This window comes from Zea mays, chromosome 5 (assembly GCF_902167145.1).
Source record: "Zea mays cultivar B73 chromosome 5, Zm-B73-REFERENCE-NAM-5.0, whole genome shotgun sequence".
Classification (NCBI taxonomy): domain Eukaryota; kingdom Viridiplantae; phylum Streptophyta; class Magnoliopsida; order Poales; family Poaceae; genus Zea; species Zea mays.
Window position 1 is genome coordinate 128,800,017 of NC_050100.1, and position 22,223 is coordinate 128,822,239.

Genomic DNA, 22,223 nt, shown 5'->3' on the forward strand with positions numbered 1-22,223 from the left:
GCAGCCCTGCTCTGAAGAAGCTCTTAAAGATGACAACTTCATCCTTCTTCGGCTCTGGGATTACCTCTTCTCCAGCAAATCGAATAAGTTTGCTCTCAGCCTCTCCGAAATAGCCCAATTTCATCATCATAGGCATGTCATCTTCCGTCACAGTGGATTTTTCAAATTCAAGATGACTAGTCTTTGTTGGGATCAGAATGCTATAGTCTTCTTCACTTTCATCAACATTTTCACCCTCAACCACAGTTTGTTCAGCTTCGGCATTAGAAGCACCTTCGTCAGCAACCTCCTCTACCACAACCAGACCTGATCGCTTCATTACTTCTAAAATCGGTGTTGTTTCGGTGGCCTCGATTTCATCCCCCTCACGAGACACTCTAGCGGTTGATCACACTTTGGCCATTTTGATGGTTTTACCGTTTGACGAAGCTAACCTTAAACGATGAAGCATTTGCTCGAAAGCGCAATGCAGAAAGCTTCAGCTATGGTCAAATTTTTTAACAGCACAACAGTGCAATGGCAATGAATGCTGTGGTAACTCCTCACCAACCCGTCTATTTATATAGTACTGCAGGAGGGCAGGTGAACCGCCAGGCCGCTTGCACTCGTTGAACGGTGGACCGTTCGACATCTGGAATATTATATTCGTTTCTCGGCAACGAGCTCAGGGAAGGTGTTTTTCAGACCTTCGGCATTCCGAAGCCTTCAAGTTTTTCACGGATCGAGCTCGTTACGAAAAATGATCTAGCACCGCGAAGGGGCTACTGTTGGGGGCTTTCTTCTCCGCCGAAGGTCATCTAAGCAAAAACACCTTCGGCAAGACGATATGCAAGCAGGTACGACATGAAGATATATGTCGAAGCTACAATTGAAAGAGCTTCGGCATGGTGGCATGCCTAAGATGAAGGATGGCACCGACTTAAAGAGGAAAAGACTACATAGTCCCTGATAATCTGTATTATGATTATAATTAGTTATCAAGGACATGATTGTAACTTTGTCTAGGCTACGTCACGTGCCTATAAGTAGATGAACAGTACCCCCGTACTGTTCACGCTGACTTGTAATCACTCACGCGTCACTCCTGCTTTTTCACCTTCTGTCAAGCCGAAGGTACAAATGTAATTTAAATATTGTTGATGTTTGTTCATATTTATATAATAAGAATATGAATAGTCTAATGATTTGAAATGATTATTCATATTCCCTTTGTGTTTCATATGTCTCTGTTTACATCCTGGCTTATTGAAATGATGAAGGTATGTCCTTCATGACCTTCGTCCGAAGATCATTATATCTTAAAGGAGATAATGTTTTGAAGGACGAAGGTCTTTAACCATTAACACTTGTGTTGTCTTGTTCTTGATTCATAGCATTTGAGAACAAGTGACCAACAATTAAGTTATAGGAGTTGGTTGCAATCAACTGATGCATTATCTCCTTGATTATCCTATTGTATATGTATCCTTAATACCCTGCTAAGTTAGGTACACTTAAATGCTTAGGCTTGCTTAGATCGGTAGAAATCGGGTGATTTACTATCACATGCAAGCTATAGGGATATTCCAAGCCTGGTTTATAAATTGCCATCATGGGCAGTTCTTCAAGTCAAATGAACAATATTATATATACAACTATTTGTTACAAAGTGGTGTCTTAAGGAGTTTTTCAAATAAAATAAAAAACTTAAACATATTCTAATGTATCAATGTACATTTTAGATGTTTTTTATACTTTTAGAATTGCGTCGTTGTACATACAGTAATGACCTAGTGAAATAGATACTCCCTCCGTCCACATGATTTAGTTGTTTTGGGTTTGTCCTAAGTCAATCACTATCAACTTTGACCGATTATATCGGATATTGTATAAGATTTAAAAATTGAAAGTAAAGTTACTGGATTCATCATGACTTGAACTAACATATTATATAATTCTTTTAGTTTAAAATAATTTAATCTTATATATATTGTTGATCAAAGTTAAAATAGTTTGACTTGGGATAAATCTAAAATGACTAAATCATATGGACGGAGAGAGTATGTTATAAAGCAACCTTGAGAGTCAGCTATGGCGTAGAGCTAATGATACAACCATGGAGGGACAACCTTGAGAGTCAGCTATGGCGTAGAGCTAATGATACAACCATGGAGGGACAGTCGGATAACTCAAGTTTCCACGGTTTCCATCTTCGTCATGTTTTCCCACATTTAATTTAAATAGTAAAAATACTAAAAATACGTATAAATGGAGATGCAAACCATGGTTGTCGGGTTTAAACCCACGTTCACACCTACTTAGCCAACGAAACACATATGTTTTTATGTTTATTCTATATTTAAATATAAATAAAACTGTAGCAACGTACGGACACATTGCGAGTTAGCTTATTATTCATGTGTTTTTTGTTCTTGTATCATGGATTCCTACATTACAAACACCACTTTTGATCTTTTTTCTACGTTTTCTATTTTTCTGTTTTACAATCTCATTCCTATACATTTCCTTTGTTTTTGTACATTGTTTCTCTATTTCTCAGCTGTAAATATTGCGCTACTACTGCCTATTAAGAACCTAGAGTAAATCTTATTGATTTTTCAGAGAGGGGAAATGACTTGTGAATGGTGCAAGCAATAATATGTACAAACTACAAAGCTAGGTTCATCTACAAAGATAAAAGAGAAATACTAGGCGAGGACCAAAGCACTATTAATAGGTCCTTTTGAAGTCATCCTGAACAGTTGTGAAACAATAGCTTTTCTAACCAACAGATCTATTATTTCAACCAGTGATCCAAACAACAACTGAAGTTTTTCCCCCAAATCTAAAGACAGAGATGAGCCCTCTGCCCATAAAAAGTTGGCGTGGATTTGGAAAAAAAAAAAGCAGCAGCAATCAAGATTGCGCCCGGTTTCCATCTGGAACCCGTAAATAATCCATGCATGTACGCCTTGTTGTGTGTCCTTGAAACAAATCCAGGAAATTCAACGAACGTGGCTAGCTGTTTCAAACGTCGCCCATCAATGTGAATAGCGCTTTTTTTTTCCAGGTGGGTGGCAATGCGTGTCATACCCCATCCCAGAATTGGTACCGGGTCTATGTTGGGAACGCAATTAATCTGGAGGGAATACAGTAGCGCGGAAGGATACAGTAGCCCCCTCCCCTGTACAGGGAGACCAGCTATCCGAGTGTCCCTCAGTGGCTGTATCATTAGCTGCCGTTGCTGACTCTGAAGGCTGCTTTGCAACCTATCTATTTCACTAGGTCATTATGGTATGTACAACCCGGAGTATTGTAGTGTACCAGGCGTGGTCTTTCCTAGTATACTATTCTTCATATACTGTAGGCTTTACTTGAACCTATACCAAGAGGACAGTGTTGCATTCTTGATATGGTGAGAATGGGGCTTGGCCTGTGCACTCCTTCCCATCTCCATCGTCCATCTTTCCTTCGTCCTCGATATGACTACCCATCCATCCGAGTCTAGTCTTCACCCCGCCTACCGCCCGCTACCAGCACAGCAACTGCTGCACCATCAGTGAGCACAAATATCACGCCAGTGGCCAGTGGGTGACCTCTCCACTAATAGATGATGTTTTAGGATTTAAATTGTGTTATAAAATAGATGATGCTTTTTTGAAAGGTATTTTGGTAGTTTATATCGCCCCTCACAACAGATTGACTGCTTTCCTTCCTCCCCAGCAGTTTTGGCTGGTTGAATGAAAAAGAAAAAAAAATGTCATATTCACATACTATTATATATTGGTATTTGGCGGACACGGTCGAGAGGGTGAGACTCTTCTTCAATTCATCGATCTCGTCCTCGTTTTGTCCCTATCAACCCTTTTTCTTCTGTCTCTCTCCTCTCCCTTTCTACCTTGCAGCATCGGCATCGCATCGCATTGTTTTCTCCTCTCCCGCATCCCAAATCTTCCTTTCTAAACCCCCTAAAACCTCCACGAAATACCCCACCGCCCCCCCGGCCCCCGCGCGCGCATGGACGGCCCACCGCGGCCGCCGCCGCCCAATGTGCAGCTTCGATCGCCGTCCGCGCGCGCCGCCGGGTGCCGACTCCCGCATTAGCCGCCCGCCGCGGGAAATCCCACGCCGCTGCCACAGCGGGATTCGATTGGCGGGTTGGTGACCGGAAAGGAAGAGGGGGTGGGGTGGTTCCCTTTCTTTTCTCCGTACCGCGCTTCGCGATCGGTTTGCCGATCGTTAGTTGGCTGGTCGGTTCGTCTGCCCCTTGTTCGCTGGGCGGCGAGGCGGGCCCGGCTGCCATGTCCACGGCAACGGCCAAGGAGGAGGAGGCGGCCGCGGCCGCGGCGCCCGCAATGGTCGGCGAGGAGGCCGCCGCGCGCGCCGCGCTGAAGCGCTACGAGGCCCTCCTCACTGTGCGGGCCAAGGCGGTCAAGGGCAAGGGCGCCTGGTACTGGGCGCACCTCGAGCCCGTTCTCGTCCCGCCCGCCGAAACCGGCATGCCGCCCAAGGCCGTCAAGTTGCGCTGCGCCCTCTGCTCCGCCGTCTTCTCTGCCTCCAACCCGTCAAGGACCGCCTCCGAGCACCTCAAGCGTGGTACCTGCCCCAACTTCGCTTCCCCGCCGCCGGGACCCGCCGGCGCCTCGGCCTTGCAGCCGGCGCCCACGCCCACGCAGCAGCTCGCGCTGCCGTCCAACTCCACCGCCTCATCCCCTGTCCCCATCTCCTCCATCGCGCCCTCCTCGTCGCACCACCACTCCAATCCGCACCACCACCACCACCAACAACAACAATCCGGCAGTCGCAAGCGCCATTCCATGCCACCCGCGTACACGCCGGCGGAACCCGTGTCTCACCATCATCACCTCGTCGTTGTTGACCCGTCCTTGGTCTACCCTTCGGCGTTGCCCGCGCTGCCGGCGCCCCCTCCGCCACACCAGTCGGAGCTCGTGCTCTCCGGCGGTAAAGGCGACTTCAGCGCTCTCGCCATGCTCGAGGACAGCGTCAAGCGCCTTAAGTCACCCAAGGCATCGCCGGTCACCATGATGCCCAAGCCGCAGGCTGACGCGGCGCTCGCCTTGCTGTCCGACTGGTTCCTGGAGTCATCGCCTGGCGTGTCGCTCTCTGCCGCTAGCCACCCCAAGCTCCGGGCCTTCCTACGCCATGTCGGGCTACCGGACCTGCAGCGCGCCGACCTCGCTGGTCCACGCCTCGACGCCCGCTTCGCCGAGGCGCGCGCCGACGCCACCGCGCGTGTTCGGGACGCGCTCTTCTTCCAGCTTGCCGCCGACGGCTGGCGGGAGCAGGTGGTCACTCTCTGTGTCAACCTCCCGAATGGCACGTCCGTGTTCCATCGCGCTGTGCCGGTACCCGCCATGGCGCCCTCAGACTACGCCGAGGAGCTCATGCTGGAGGCCGTGGCTTCAGTCTCAGCCTCAGGTTCCTCTAGCGACCTCCACCGCTGCGCAGGCATAATTTCTGACCGCTTCAAATCGAAGGCGCTGCGTGATCTTGAGAAGAAGAACTACTGGATGGTGAACCTATCTTGTCAAATCCATAGCTTCACCCGTTTGGTGTGGGATTTCGCGAGGGAACTCTCGCTGTTCCGCTCCGCCACAGCCAAGTCTGCCAAGCTTGCTGCCTTCTTCAACGCCGAACAGACGGCGCGGTCTTTGCTGCACAAACATCAAATTCAACAGCTCGGCCATGCCTCTCTCCTTCGAGTCGCACATGTGCCGTTTAACGGCAATGGCAGAAACTACCGTGCGGCCTTTGAGATGCTGGAGGACATTTTGAACTCTGCACACCCTCTCCATCGTGCTGTGCAAGAGGACTCCTACAAGCTCGTGTGCATCGATGACTCGGCTGCCAGGGAGATTGCAGAGATGGTGCACAGTGAGGCTTTCTGGATAGAGGTGGATGCTGTGCATTCGCTCGTGAAGCTGATATTTGATATGGTGAGGGAGATGGAAGCTGATCGACCTCTTGTAGGGCAATGCCTGCCGCTATGGGAAGAATTGCGCAGCAAGGTTAGAGATTGGTGTGAGAAATTTAACACTGATGAAGGCGCTGCCCTGAATGTGCTTGAGAAAAGGTTTAGAAAAAGCTATCACCCGGCCTGGTCCGCAGCCTTCATCTTGGATCCTCTCTACCTTGTGAAGGATGCCAGTGGGCGTTACCTCCCTCCATTCAAGTGCTTGACGCCTGATCAGGAGAAAGACGTCGACAGGCTGATCACTAGAATGGTGTCCCGGGAAGAGGCACACCTAGTTCTGATGGAGCTGATGAAATGGCGGTCGGATGGGCTGGACCCGTTGTATGCACAAGCCGTGCAGGTGAGGCAGCCTGACCCGTCCACAGGGAGGATGAAGGTCGCCAATAAGCAGAGCAGCAGGCTCGTATGGGAGACATGCCTGAGTGAGCTCAAGTCGCTCGGCAAGGTAGCTGTGCGGCTCATCTTCCTCCATGCAACCTCCCGGGGTTTCAGGTGTACACCGTCAATGGTGCGCTGGCTCTGTGCACCTGGGACCATGGCAAGCGGCAATGATCGAGCGCACCGGTTGGTCTTTGTCGCGGCAAATTCGAAGCTAGAGAGGAGAGACTTCTCCAGCGATGAAGACAAGGATGCAGAGTTACTCGCTGAAGGGGATGATGATGATGTACCTGGCACTGTGGAACCCTAATCAGTGTAACAAGTATCCCTGGTTAATTGTTTATTATTCCTTCTTTTTTTCCCCCACTAGCATTTTGTAGAATTTGATCCCTTAGGAATTGTTAGGAATTTTTTTTTGCCACCCTACTCTTTGTCTGGCTTCTAGAGTTTCTCCATTTTTGCCCATATTGTTAATTCTTGCTTCCTCACTCTAGATTTTGGTGGGGTGGGGAGTTGGGCATGAGATGGAGCTATGCATTGTCCTTGCTCATCAGGTTTGGTTAGCGAATGACTGTATTTTTCCACATGTGTGTCCTACTACGGGCCATTGAGGTTGCAGAGATTAACTCGAGCGTTTCTTGTCGATGTGTTTGTAATCGGTGATGGTGCGGAATGAGAAGGAATACAGAACCGTTTTTGGTCCTTATTATGCAAATAAATGTTGATGTGCAGCTGTGAATGGTAGAAATTCGGGTTGCAATAAAAACTATGTGCTGTCTGTGTCTTTATATTTCTGGACACATTTGTTAGTAGCACGTTGCTCTTGTTATTACCAGTATACTTGTAAGAACAGAAGGGTGATTTTTTATTTTTTTGGTTACTAGGATAAAAACGTTGCTCTCTGACCGTTATTAATGGTAATTTATATGTTTCGGAGTACTTGCACATTCCTGTTTCCGGTGTGCATCATTGGAGCCTTGGCTGGCAGCATCCGCGAGCCAATCGTAGCTTGAAACTGCAACTACGTTGGCCAAGAACAGTTCCTTTTCCCTCCATGGTTTTTTATCTTTTCTTTCACTCACCTCTGAAAGTCTGAATCCTACTACCCATACCACCATTTACTTCTTTTTTTTCACCAGGGTAGGCTGAGGCTGAGGCTGAGCGGCGCGGGTACTGGACTGCTGGCAAGGACGGCATCATCATGTGGGTTGATGATGATCGCCGTCGTCCTCGCCGTCACCTCTTCTGCGTCTATCTGCCCGCCCCCCCGGCGTCGCTGCACCGCCCATGATTGCACCGGACGGAGGCTGGAAGAGAGAAAAGCCGTGGTCGGAGGAGGCATGCCAATCTCTGCCATTGTAGGCTTCCTTTCTTCCCCCATCCCCATGCCGCCCGTCACCATCAGGACAATCATTCGCTTTTTCTTTTCTTCTCTCTCGTATACTACTACACTAGGGTGTAGCAGTATGCGTGCCTGTGGGCTCTCTCTCCTGGCGGTGGTGACTGGTGACTCTTTTCATTTTTCTTCGCAGGCGTGTATCGTGCCACTGCTATCGGCTACTGCCTTGTCACAAAGCAGTAGCTCATGGTAAGGTAAGCTTAGCTGCTGCCTTAAACCCTAAAGGCGTCAAATCAATTCAAACGACGGGGCAACAAGGACAAGGTCCATTAGGGAGGGAGGACTGAAGGATGAGCGAAAAAGCCTGCGGGGGTACAGGCTGTTGTAGTACACACATGGGGCGTGGCCCGTATCATTTGATGATCCCTCCCCTCTGAGTCTCTGCCCAAGCACATGTTTACCTGACGGATCATTACCATTTGAACTTTATTAGGCGTCGTCGTAGAGGGTGTAATTATTCGGGGTAATGCGTCCGGCGGTGCTCAGTAAAGCGGTCGTGCTGACTGCTGCTGCTGGCTGCTGCTGTGCTGTGCCTGTGTGTGTGCATCGCGTCTCGTCCTTGCTGTTTTTTTTCTTCCCTTTTCGCTCCAGTGTCAGTCAGCCGGCCGGCACTGCTGCTTGCTGGAGGAGAGAGCTGTGTGCCTGTGTGTGTGTGGAGGAAGGGGAGGAGACTGACTGACAGAGAGAGAGAGAGAGGAGTTGTTAAAGTGTTTAGCGGTACGACGACTGCTGCAGGAATAGGTGTATTGTGCCTTTTTTCCCCCGAGCGAGTGGCCTTTTGCAACTTGGTGTACTATATTTTTGTACACATGTTGCGTAGTAGTTGAGAATATGATGCTTTATTGAGTCCTTGAGACAGGCAGATAAAGCTCTGCTGGCTTGCCGTTTCTCTCTCCTCGTTGGGTCCGAGCCGCTTTTTTTTTCCTCCTCATCTTGGACTAATGATCCGCGCAATTCGCGCGCCTTTTCCACGCCAGCAATGCAAATAGATACACGGGCGAGTATTTTTTCTTCTTCTTCTTCTTGTATTGGATGGACGACCCTGCGAGTGTGTAAGCAGCAGGGAGTGCGTGCGTGCGTACATCAATCCCTGTCCGTGAAAGACGAGAGAGCGAGACCCACAGCCACAGTAGTGCATGGGAAGCGAGTGTGCAGCAAACGATTTGAAAGATCAAAGCGATCCATTCCAGCCTCCCCTGTTTTTAGGTGTGTTCCTACGATGTAGTAGGCCAGAGCAGGGGGGGAGAAAAGGAAGGCCGTGTCAGTACAAAGCCAGCCAGCCAGCCAAGGCTGTGACTGACTGACTGACTGATTCCATGTGCCAGATCGTAATCAGACCGAATTAATCGGGACGCGGACGTACGGTGCCACGTCCATGTTGTTCAGCTCGCTCGCCGTCGCCGAGCTGCGTCTTGTTGCTGCGTGAGGACTGAGGAGGGAGGGGAGGCTCGTTCTTGCCGCCGTGCCGAGAAAGGGAGGAACACCTGATATATGGATGCCGATCCCACCGCTTGTCTTCTCTTTTTCCCTCGCTGAGGGGCTTTTGCTTTGCTGTACGTTTCTTTCGCTCTCGTTCTAGTAGACGGAAGATGGTGGGCTAGGGCCCCCCCCAATGCAACCGTCTTTCTCTGCGAAAGCACAGTGCTGGTGAGGTGAGGGGGAGTCGGTCCCAGTGCGTGCAGTGGATGTCAACCTCAGTCCCCTACCCAAGGGACCGGCTTCACTGCTTACGCTCAGTCCAAGCGACGCCCAATGCCACAGTGAAACAATTATTTTTATTCTAAATAGAGAAACCAGTATACAAAAGAAAAATACTAATCTGTTGTCTAAATATAGCTGATTAAGAACGCCTTTGGTTCATGCCGACGATCGCGACGGTCAGTCGCTGCGGCGTCGGTGCTACGGCGGACGTACGCGTGCGCGCACGATATATTATGTGCGTACGTCGACGGTGGAGCCGCTGTCGGGGCAGATGCTCAGGACACGCGCTAGAGTACAACTGCGCTAATCACTTGCTAGGCGTCTACTACTACTAGTTTATTAATGGGGGTACATGTAGACGCAGATCACTTTTTTAATCGATACTAGTGCTACTGCGGAGCAGCATTGGAGAGCCAGAGAGAAGAGAAGAGAGCAACTTGCTCACAATAATGGTGGGGTGGGTATCTACAGTTCGTAGCGAATGGCTCGTCCATGCGCCTCTTTAGAAATCGATCCATCAATAATGCGCCTGGCTGGCTGGATGGATGGGTGGATTAATTGGCCGGGTGAACGACGCCCATGGGGTTAAATTTCAAGCTCGCGTGGCGGGCAGCAGATTAACCACAAGGTACTCGGTGACAGCTAGAATTCTTCTGTTATTACGGTGTTTTCTTTAGGGATCTCGTGGAGAAAGGCTAGCATGTGAGAATAAACATATGGAACGAAAATATTTAAGTGGTGACAGCTAGAATTCTTCTGTTATACTATTTTTACGCTTACTTCTCTAGCCTGTTTCTACCTTACTTTATTTAAGTGAGCAAGCCAATATCCAACACTTTTGGTAATGCCAGTAAATCACATTTGCACCACGCACCATATTACTTTCTGTTACAATTCTTAATGTACTTATATTTAATATACTCCCTCCGTTCTTTTTTATTTGTCGCGTTTTAGTTTAAAAATGAACTAGCAGACGATAACTATTCGAGAACAGATATAGTATTAGATATAGTATTAGAGAAAAGTAGAATCACAAAATATTGCACAAACTCACAAATACCCTGTCGCAAGCCCCAAATATAGCAGATCATAGTATATTGTACATGGGACGAAAGATAAAAAATTAGTTATACTATATATTGTTACGGTTTTTATTTATTTTTGAGTATAGAATATAAAATACAATGACACATATATTTTGTTTGTAATGTAGATCTGAACGTGGGTTTAGAGTCAATCACCACGGTTCGAATATATAATTTTTTTTTTACAATTTAAGCATGTGACGCTCGTGGACGATCAAATAGTCAAAACTGGTGTTTTATACGGTACAGAAATGAATTCCTATTTGATTCCTTCTTAGAATGGAAGGATAATATCACGTGAATATGCAATATAAATTTATTGCTTCTCTAGTTTTGCTTTTGTCATACCACGACTAATGGATTTTCTTAGCCTCTCAGGTCCTATTCTAAACATCTATAGCTAATTGTTAGCTAACTAATAAGTTGTTAGCTAAATTAGCTAATTAACTACTAGCCGGATTGTTGTTCTCATACTTATTATCCATCTCTTTTTCTTTGTTTTTGAGTCATATTTCTCGTCAGTACGCTGCTACTGGTATGAATATTTGTTAAATAAAAAATCACAAATACAAATTTCAAATACCATAAATAGCGTACAAAGTTCGACTTCTTCATACAGAGGAAAAAAAATCAGCTGACGGGTAGAAAGGGTCAAGAGCAATTTGGTCACCAACGACCTATTAGGTGGTTTTAGCTGGATTGGGCCAACTAATGACTAATTGCTTTTTGGATATAACTAACAATTAGTTGGTTCAATAGCTTAGCAGGAAGTTTTTTTTTTAAAATAGAACTAAATCCCTTGGACTAAACCATCAGGAATATCGATAGTTTTCCACCGGGTTTTATTTTCAAAAAGATAGCTATTGGACTTCCAGTCCACCATAGCTCACGGCTCAACCGCCGAACCTTTTAAAACCATTTTTTAAACCATTTTGTAAAACAAAACACTAATTATTAAATTCATGTCGTAACTCATTCATATCCGTGGACACGGACTATTCGAATAGATTTTGAACTCTATGAAGAGGTGTACAATTTACCCACTAGTCTGATTTCTACAATCTCACCGTCGTGAGATCTGAATACCAAAACTCTCTCCTCCCTTGCACGACTTTACCTTAATGGTTATACAGAAAGGAACAAGGCCACCTCCTCACCCAAACCAGGACAAAATTACCCCCCCTGCTGGTCCTTCCAGTGCTCCCCAGCACCATAACCGTGGGGTGCAGACCGTCCAAGTTCAGATCAAGCGACTGCCCATATCATGTCGAGTAGTTGTACTTGATAAGAGTATAGGTAAGGAGTAATGTCAAACTAGACCTTATGCGAGAGGGACAATCCTTCATGCTCACACCTAACCCGACTGAGCCGACACCTTAAGGCCCTCCCAAACCAGGGAGTCCCTGATCATCCCGCTCAAAGGTGACAAGGGTAAAACCCTTCATCATACCTATTTCGAAAAACATTTTCTTTTGAAAAACTCACACCTTTTCTTAAATCATTTTGTAATAAAAATGTCAAGGAGTATAAAGATGAATTGCAGCAAAGTTTTTAGGCTGGGTGGCCATATTAACATGTCTCTTAGTAGCAAAATCATATAATGCATAAAATAACAGGCTGATGGATGTGTTTGAAAACCTAGGCAATTTATGCATCAAAGGGGTCCAGTGAGCTTGCCATGCTTTAATCGACGAAAGAGTGAAAGCTTGCGGAACCATTTAGCGTAGACTCGTAGAACTGGCCTTCACGGGACGGGACGAACGCTATAGTAACTACGCTGCATGAACAAGCAAACATACAAACCAACAAGTATATCAACAAATATTCAATATAGTGGTCAGGAATGGTGGTGGATGGGTGAATATAGTTTTGAGTAGAGTTTGTGTTGACGGAGTAGAGATGCTTACCCGAAGGGTATATTGGACGTGAACTAATATTAGTACTGTAATGGCAGAATGAGGTACCAAGTGGGTGGGGGTTTGGCTTGGCTCAGGGTACCAAGGGTGTGGGGAGGGAGAGGGTAACTCTCTGGGTGTATTTATAGCTGGGTACATATGGTTTAGTATGGTAGAGTTTACTGTTTATGAGAATAGTGGTGAAAGAATTGTCTGACTCAGTTCGATTAGGGAAATTATAGGTAGAATATGGGACAAGAGTATTTTTGGAGTTTTTTGGAATATGAACCATGCTTAAGGAATGACATGGTTGGATAGAGGAAAAATTGATAAGAATTTAGAAGCAAGAATTGTCGAAATAAATGGAGGAGTTATGGATTTATAATCCTAGGTAATATAAAAAGAAAAGGAAAAAAGAATATTCCCGTAATATTCCAAAATTTGAATATTTGGGGATATTTGAAAATTCAAAAACACAAATGTATTATTTGAGCGCAATGCCACGAAATATTTCTGGACAATTCATGGGCGGAGGTTTATGTTGGTGGCAACTATTTATACCTATTGTATCACATGGGACAATAGTAAGGTGAGACCCAGACAACTGTAATACTGCGATATTCTGGTCTAGGTGGGCTATGGTATCTTGGGCCATATTTTATAGGATTAACGGTGTATCTATACAAACATGGTTCACCTTTCTTTTTGGAAGCCTGATTCGAAAGAACCTCAAAGTTAATCGTGCTCAACTTGGAGCAATTCTAGGATGGTGACCAACCGGAAAGTTCTTACTAGAAGGAAAATCACGGCCACCAGAGTTCGTATGACTGAGACATTGGTCTAGCAGGTATTAGGTGAGCTGATCATCATGATGGATGAGGAGTTGAATATTCAGGCGATCGAACGGATGATGAATAGTAAAAATGAATAGTGATTATGAATGATCCGATGAACAATTCATAGGGATTATGAATGAACGATGAATAGTCGTATAAATGAACGATGAACGACGAATAGTTTGTTTGAACGAACATGAACGATGAATAGGAATTATGAACGAACGAATGAACAATCGGACGAACGAACGATCATAATTTTGGTAGCATTATGGCTAAACAATAATTATTTAGACGAACGAACAAACCATGAACGATCGGACGAACGAACAAACTAGAAGAGTAGGACAAACGACCGAACGATCTTTGTTCTTGTGTTGTGTTTGTGTGGGAGTCGGAGTGGGAGCGAGTTACCATGAAATGGATTGGGATGGCATCAGGGAGCCCCTTGCCCCTCTATTTACAAGCAAGGTGGGGGAGATTAGGGAGGAGACGAGGATTAGTGGGAGCAGGCGAGGATTAGTGGGAAATAAGCATGTATTAGACATGGATAAGTGAAATTAGCTTGTAGAACTCATTGTATGACACCAGAGACGTATATATTTGTATGAGCATGTGGCAAATTAATAAGAAAATATTTGTAGGGATTTTAAAAATTATTCTGAGGGTATTTCTGAGGAGAAAAATATATGGAGAAATATCGGTGAAATATTTAGGCGGTATTTCTCGAAAGAATTTGAAGGGATCACTTGGAAAATATTTGTAAGATATTTTGAGGAGAAATTTGGAGGGAAAGTATACCACTATATTTTCTTTGTTGAGATCAACTTGCAAACAAATATTTTGAATCAAAATTTAAAATTTATTTTGAACTTAGAGCGAGTTTTAGAAATTTTCTAGATTTGAATTTTTGGGGTGCTACATTAAAGGTCTTAACTTGTACCACCTTAGGTATTAGCTAGAGTGTTACCCAAACCTACACCACTTGAACAATTATCACATGTGGATAAAGTAGGGCAAAAGCTAGCAAAGATAGGAATCATGCTTCTAATTAGGTAGTAAACAACCTAGAGGACTTAACTTAACCATCCCATGAGGAACAAAGGGAGGGAAGTGACCCAAAACCTTAAATTCACCCCCTTAAGCGTAGGAGAACCAAAACAAAGTATTAAAGAAAACTAACCAAATCACTTAACCACATGGCTTACTAAATGCCTAAAAAAGTTATTAAGGGTTATGCACCAAAAAGTTATGGCAAAAGCCCTAATCATGTCACAAGTGTGGGAGAAGAAAATAAAATTCAGATTTTTTGCTAATCCAAAATCAACCCTATAGCAAAGACCCCACATGTTCATTAAGCTACAAAACTCAAATCTCTTAACCCCAGTTATGAAAAATGTGCCCAATTAACTTAGCCATGCCCTAGTTAAGTTTGAAATTGAGACTCCACTGCTTGACAAGACAACACAGTGATTTTCTCTCGGATTTGCTCTGTGAGACAAACACCACTTTCCCACGTCATATCTCCTAAACCATAGCTCCATATCTCTTGACCCCCACACAAATACTCTACCTAAAGGTGTAATGAATATACCTTATACAAAGATTTTTCCAAGATCAGCAATGGTTGAAGCTCTACATGCAAAATAAGACGGGCTCATGCCTCGGTGTTAGGTGTTCGCTCGCGAATGACATGTGAGAGCGAGCACTAGCCAGCTCGCGCGTGCCACCGTGCGTTGACGGCTCGACCGAGCGCCACGCCCTCCCACACGCATATAAAAGCCACCCCATGGCCTTTGACCAACGCCACCTGAGCCTCCACAACCATGCCTATGTGATCGTCGTCGGTGATCGATGGAATCACTCGAGCCATCACCCGCAGTTCTTCCCGGCGCACGACCACCGTGGCTAGAGATACTTAAGCCTTCCCAGCCCCAACCCCTGACACACTCCCCAGAGCCCCATGAAGCTTTCATGCTCACTCCCCCACTCGCTACCACCCGACAATGGCGAGCCACCACTCGCCGAAGTACGCGCCTCCACCGGTGAACGTGGCGAGGGCCACCTAGTGCACCGCTGGTTGATTCCTTGTACCCATAGCTCCACCACAACCCAGTGAAGCTCCTTGACCCTTCAATTAGAACCCTACCACAGCCGACGAGCCAAATTGATCACCTGTGAAAAGCCCCTCTACCTGCGCGCGTGGACCGAACGATCCAGACCGCCTCCGCCGACGAGCCGCACCTCGACGTGACCAGCTCGACGTCCCCAACGTCGCCAAGCCCCTCAGCCAAATCTCTACCATCGCTGGTAAGCCGCGTTGTCCTATTGTTTCACCGCCTATGAACTGAATAGGAGGAAGGACCTCGGGTTAATTGGACAAAGGCATATGGGGGTTAGGTGAAAAGCTTAAGACTCAAAGGAATAGTACCCCGAGGGCATACTTGAAATAGAAAAGTAGGATTTTAGCCAGGGGTCTAGCGCAAATGTGCTTTTCTTTTCCTATTTAGTTTTTAATTCATTTAAATATTTGAAGAGAACTTGTAAAATGCATTTAATGCACTTATATCCGTTAATGCTGACTGTTGCGATTTCAGCCGTTGATGTGCAGGGGTGGACCGTCCGGACTAGGGACGTGGACCTTCCGCGGTTGGCAGAAAGGAGGCAACGACAGGAAGTGGTTGGTGGCTATAAATACAACCCCAACCACCTCCATTCAATCCATCCAAGCATCCCATTCACTCACATTCAATACAAGAGCAAGTACTCCATCCCAAGACACATTCAAAGCTTTCAAGTCTCTCCAAGTGCCATAATTGTGACTAGTGATCATTAGCACTTAGTGCCTTGGAAAGTCTAGAGAGAGTGTGATCAGGTGTTTCATTTTTTGGTCTTGTTGCTTGGCTTTCTTAATCGTGCTTTCTTCATCTTCTTCTAAATCCTCAAGTGACTTGTAAAGCTAGCAAGAGACACCTAAGTGTGTGGTGATCCTTGTGTGGTCTAAGTGACCCTTGAGATTAAGGAAAAGCACTCAACCAGTCTAAGTGATCGTTTGAAAGAGGGAAAGGGTTGAAAGAGACCCGACCTACGTGGCCTCCTCAACGGGGAGTAGGTTCTTTGGAACTGAACCTCGGGAAATAAATCGTTGTGTTTATTTATGTTGATCATTACCTTACGATTTGATTCTTCCTCTCCCCTCTCTAAAAGTTCTCTTGCTTACAAACTTTTTGAGTTTGCTCCCAAAGCTATCCGCATTGATCGAGCAATTCATAGCAAGAACTCTGCTCCGCACTCCGATTTTGTTATTACTCATTTTTGATCCTAACCCCTGGTAAAGTTTGTGTTCAAAGTTTGTACTTTTTAGGTTTCGCCTATTCACCCCCCTCTAGGCGACTTTCAATTGGTATCAGAGCCCAGTACTTCATTAGAGTCTAACAACTCGAAGTGATGTCGGGAGAACACGCCAAAAAAGAGTTGATTACTGGGTAAAAGCCCGGATCTTTGAGAAAGAAGATTGAAGGCAATACTCTGGCAAAGGAGGCCAAGATATCTAGTGACAAGCACAAGGAGGACAAGGAAGAATCCATCAGCTCCGTCAAATCACACAAGAAGGGCGACAAGAAAAAAAGAAGATGAAGAAGGTGGTCTACTACAATACCGACTCATCCTAGCCCTCAACCTCCTACGCCGAGTCAACATCTTCAAAGCGCCAAGAGCATAAGAAGTATAGTAAGATCCCTCTTTGATATCCTCGCATTTCTAAACATGCTCATTTACTTTCCGTTCCCTTAGGCAAACCACCATACTTTGATGGTGAAGATTATTCTATGTGGAGTGATAAAATGAGGTATCATCTAACCTCACTCCATGAAAGCATTTGGGATATTGTTGAGTTTGGAGCGCAGGCACCACAAATGGGCAATGAGGACTACGACTCCGATGAGGCCGCCCAAGTGAGGCACTTCAACTCCCAAGAAATCGCTTCCCTATGTAGATAGGAGTACAACAAGGTACAAGGGTTGAAAAGTGCCAAATAAATTTGGGACGTCCTCAAGACGGCACACGAAGGGGACAAAGTCACCAAGATCACCAAGCGAGAAACAATCGAGGGAGAATTCGGTCGGTTCGTCCTCAACAAAGGAGAATAGCCACAAGCTATGTACAACCATCTCAAGACCATGGTGAACCAAACTCGCAACCTCGAGAGCACCAAGTGGGATGACCATGAAAGGGTCAAGGTTATTCTAAGATCTCTTGTTTTTTGTAACCCCACTCAATTGCAATTAATCTGTGAGAATTATAGGTATGAGCAAATATCTCCAGAGGAGGTGATTGGCAATTTTATGAGCTTTGAACTTATGGTCAAAGGCTCCAAACACATTGTCAACTTGGAGCAAGGTGGCACCTCTATACCCGAGGCACAACCCGTTGCATTCAAGGCAACAGAAGAAAAGAAGGAGGAGCCCATGCCAAACAAAAGGCTCCCAATTGATGCCTCCAAGCTTGACAACGAGAAGATGGCTCTTATCATTAAGAGCTTCTGACAAATCCTCAAGCAATGGAAGGGAAGGAGTACAAACCCCGCTCCAAGAGGGTTTGCTACCGATGTGGTAAGTCCGATCACTATATTGCTAAATGTCTATATGCAAGTGATAGTGACAGGGATGACGGCAAGAAAGGGAAGTGGAATATGGAAAAGGAGAAGTACTACAACAAGAAGAAGGGTGGTGAGGCGCACATGGGAAGGGAGTGGGACTCCGATGAGAGCTCCCCCGACTCCTCCTCCGACGAGGACACTGCCAACATCGCCATCAACAAAGGTCTTCTCTTCCCCAACATCGGCCACAAGTGTCTCATGGTCAAGGAGGGCAAAAATAAGAAGGTATACTCTAGAGACACCCCCAAATATATTACTTCCGATGATGAGGGTAACTCTAGTGAAAAGAATGATAATTTATCTTCTTCTTTTGCAAACCTTACCATAGAACAAAAGGAGAAAATCAATGAATTGATAAAATCCATTTACGAGACGGATGAAATCTTGAACTGCCAAGAAGATCTACTCGTTAAGGAGAACAAAAAATTTGTTAAGCTAAAAAAGTTTTTGCTCTTGAAGTTGAAAAATGCAAAAACTTGACTAAAGAGCTAAAAATGAGCAGTGATTCAATTTCTTATCTCAAAACTGAAAATACTAGTTTAATTGCCAAGTTTGAGGAAGTGAATGCTTGCATGACCCTACATCTACTGTTGAGCATGTTACTATTTACACTAGATGTAGAGATGTTGATGATAATACTATGAATGATCACCTATTCACCTTGCAATGATTAAAGAACAAAATGATCACATAGCTAAGTTGAATGCCAAAATTGCCTAGCATGATCTTGAAAATGAAAATTTTAAATTTGCTCGTAGTATGCTTTACAATGGAAGACGCTTTGGCATTAAGGATGGAATTGGCTTTGAACCTAGGTGCCAAAACAACATCAAACTTAATGCCCATAGAAACAAGATTTCCAACTTTGTTAAGGGAAAGGCTCCCATGGTGCAAGATAGAGAAGGTTACATTTTATATCCTGACAACCATCTTGAGCATATGATTAGAAAAATTCATGCTAAGAAATCTTGTTAGTTTCCCACTATGGAGCCTTAGTTGAATTTTCTTAGTATGCTAAGAAAATTTTTGTTATTTTCTTAGTATGCTAAGGGTTCACTAAGAAAAATTCATGCTAAGGGTTCATGCTAAGAAAAATCTTGTTATTTTCTTAGTATGCTAAAAAATTCATGCTAAGAAATCCATGTGGAGTAGCATGAATAAAAGAAAAACCCAAATCAGCCCAGCCGCCCCTTCCCTTGGCCTTTCAGCCCATTTGGCCCAGCCAGCCTCACGCGCACGCCCGAACTCTCCCCCTACCAGGAGGGCCTGCCGTGTCGGCGCCAGCGAGGCCGCGCTCGTGCGCCCATTGCCCCTCTCTCCCTCTGCCCATGGGTCCTTCCTATCGGCACCGATCCCCTCGCTCGCGTGCGCCCGCTTCACCTTTTTCTCTCTATGTCCGGTGGGTCAGCCCTATCAGCGCTGCCCGCTCGTTCACGCGCTCCCTCCCGCTAACCCGTGGGCCTCGCATGTCAGTCCCGTCCCCCAAACGTCCATGCGCACGACTCGGCGCATGCCGTGGACTCAGTGCCCATTATGCACGCCGAGACTGCGACCGCCCCACCCCAGATATTTCTAGCGGCCCGCACCCCCACTCACTGCCCCTCTCTCAGTCGCACCCTGTAACACCTCAGGTGTTACCATGGCTAGGGCATATCTATGCACTAATGACTATGATCACATGTGGAAGAAACTTAAGGAGCAAAATGTAACGGCCTTGGAGGCTAGGTTTTAACCAAGAGATGCGGATGACCAAAAGCATTACCCAAGTTGTGTGCACTTATCACTTTGGACAAGGGGGGAGTAAACCCTAGACCTCTCTTGAACCCTATCTCCTAAGCACCTTGGTTAAAGGTGAGAGATTAAGCAAAGGTGCAAGTCATGACCAAACCTTTGGCACAAAGTTAAGTGACTTATTAACCTACAATTATAGAGAGGAAACATTGCTAAAAGACCCCTTAAGAAACCCCAAATCCATTCCCTAAGTAGAGAAAGAGCTAGAGCTCTCTAATTCTCTCTAAGTCAAAAACTACACCTAATCTAAAGATCCACCGTGTTCACCTTGAAGATGGCACCAAAACCACTTAAGTTCTATACCAAAAATGTGGCATACCACCTAGGGCACCCCCTGGAAAAAGTTGAGGCCGAGACCTTGACGTTTGACATGGCTTGGCATCACTTTTGTCGCGCAGCGGGCAGGGGGACAAGCCAGATTTGGCGTCCGCATATCTTCTGACCTAGGGCTTATCTTCCCTTGGAACTCACATATGGGAGATAGCCATAGGTGCCAGGAAGAGGTCTGCGCCGGATTTTTTCCAAGATTCGCACGTTTGCGATCTCAGCAGGCGTTTGAACACGGGCAGATGAACACTTCCATGTGTTCGACGCGTTCTGCGCGCGCCAGAGCACGCCCGCGCCCGACCTCGCGTGCCCCACGTCGCGCCAAAGGCCAGCCGACGCCATGGCCCGCGCCCGCGCCTATATAACGCCCAGTGACCTTAACCGTACCCTTCCACGCACGCTCAACCTCACCGGAGCTCAAACTCACTGGCGTTTGCCCGTGCACGGCGTGTCCGCGGCCACCCCAACCCCTGCCACCGTAGACCGGCCAACCAAGCCCATCCCAACCCCGTCCGACCCTCGGAGAAGACTGAGCACACCTCGGTGAAGCTCCCCGAGCGAGGAATCGAAGTCTGCTTCGCCGGAGAGGCCAGTCCACGGTCGCCGGACTCCATCCGACCGCCGGCGAGCGTAGACTGGGTAAGCCACTGCGCCATTTTTCGATTCAATGCACAGATAGCCTCTACATCACCCTGTGAAGCTCACCGTGCCATTGGATTGAACTAGATCGCCGTGATTTGGCCGGCACACCCGCCGCCGACGAGGACACCCGCCTGCGTACATGGACCGAGCGATTCCGGCCATCCCCGTCGTCAAACCGTACACCGTTGTGACCGCCTGAGCCTCCTCGAGCCGACCCCGCCCCTCGCCGGACCTCTCTCGCCGTCGGTAAGCCGCGCCGCCCTTTTCTTTCCCGCGGGTACTGTTTACATTAGGGGAAGGACCTCGGGGAAGAAGAAGGAAAGGCCGGGGGGATTTTTGAACTGTCAGTGGCGCAGGGGTAGATTTGAGTGGGTTGATTTGGATTAAACCCAGGGTCCTCGGCGCAAAGTAGTTTTCCAGGAAACCTTTATTAAATCTGATTTAAATTTTGAACAGAACTTAAATAATTCATAACTTCTGTTTTATTCATCCAAATTTAGTCAAACCAATTTTGTCAGACTGTAAATAATGTAAACTGCTTAGGAAAAATATAAAACCCTTATGTACTACAGAAAGCTTTAGGGTTCTGATTTAATTATTGTTTTGACCAAAAGCTAAATAATAGGAATAAAAATAGTTGCACTATTTGACTAAGGTTAGGAAAATTTGGAGAAGTTTATGTCCACCTACTGACCTGTTTAAAAATGCTAAACCTCTCTGTCCACCCCATTAAGTTAGTTTTTGCCATTTATTTTACCATATGCTTAAGGTTAAGAAAAATAGAAAAGGTGATTTAAAATAATGAACCAGGGGTACTCCTATTTTTGTTAGGGTACTTATTCAGTGTAGTTCACTAGAAAAATCTATGATACCCTGGTTTAGTATAAAATAAATAGGATACCTTTTATTTTAAGAAAACAAGAAAAACTTAGAAAAACCCTACAAAAATAACCCCAAGGTGAAAACACCCCAACCCTTGGGATAGTTAAGGTTTTGTTATTAAGAACTTAGGAAAAATATGAAATTTGCTGTTTGACATTTTTCAAATAACAATGTAGTATAAAGTGCCTTTTTGGCTTTAAACTTTAAAAAATCATAACTAAATAACCATCCCTTAGCTTTCTGTGATCTTTGGCACAGAAGCCTATTATTACTGTTAGATGCCAACAAAAATAACCTTTAGGACAGAACCCACCCCTAATTAAGAGTTGTAGTGCAAAGTGGCCCATTTACACAACTCTTGTTATTTTTGTCTAGAGCATAGCCTTTTTCAATTGAACCTCAAAGTCTTAGAACAGGCTATATTGACCATAGGCTATTTTTTTTTCAAAATTTTTGGAAAAAGTTAAACCAATCTTGTAGTTCAAACCTACACTAGAATTCATAAATAGAAAATAAAGAAAGGAAAATGAATAATGGAAAAGGGTGTCATCCTAAAACCCTTTGTAAATTGTCCACTAAATTATAATAAGGAGATACCAATCCTATATGCTTATCCTTATCAAAAACCTAAAACCAAGAGTGACAAGCATAAACCA

The 22,223-nt window shown here is 45.6% G+C and overlaps 1 protein-coding gene across 1 annotated transcript; it reads left to right on the forward strand.

Moving 5' to 3' along the window:
• The first annotated feature begins 3,717 nt into the window (after positions 1 to 3,717).
• Positions 3,718 to 7,071, forward strand: LOC103626874 (uncharacterized). Its single transcript, XM_008647228.2, has one exon. The coding sequence runs from the start codon at positions 4,281 to 4,283 to the stop codon at positions 6,660 to 6,662; it is 2,382 nt and encodes a 793-aa protein (XP_008645450.1). The 5' UTR covers positions 3,718 to 4,280; the 3' UTR covers positions 6,663 to 7,071.
• The last annotated feature ends 15,152 nt before the right edge of the window (positions 7,072 to 22,223 follow it).

Bases quoted from the DNA above. Each gene is read 5' to 3' on its own strand.
- LOC103626874 (XM_008647228.2), top strand. From the start codon at position 4,281: ATGTCCACGGCAACGGCCAAGGAGGAGGAGGCGGCCGCGGCCGCGGCG.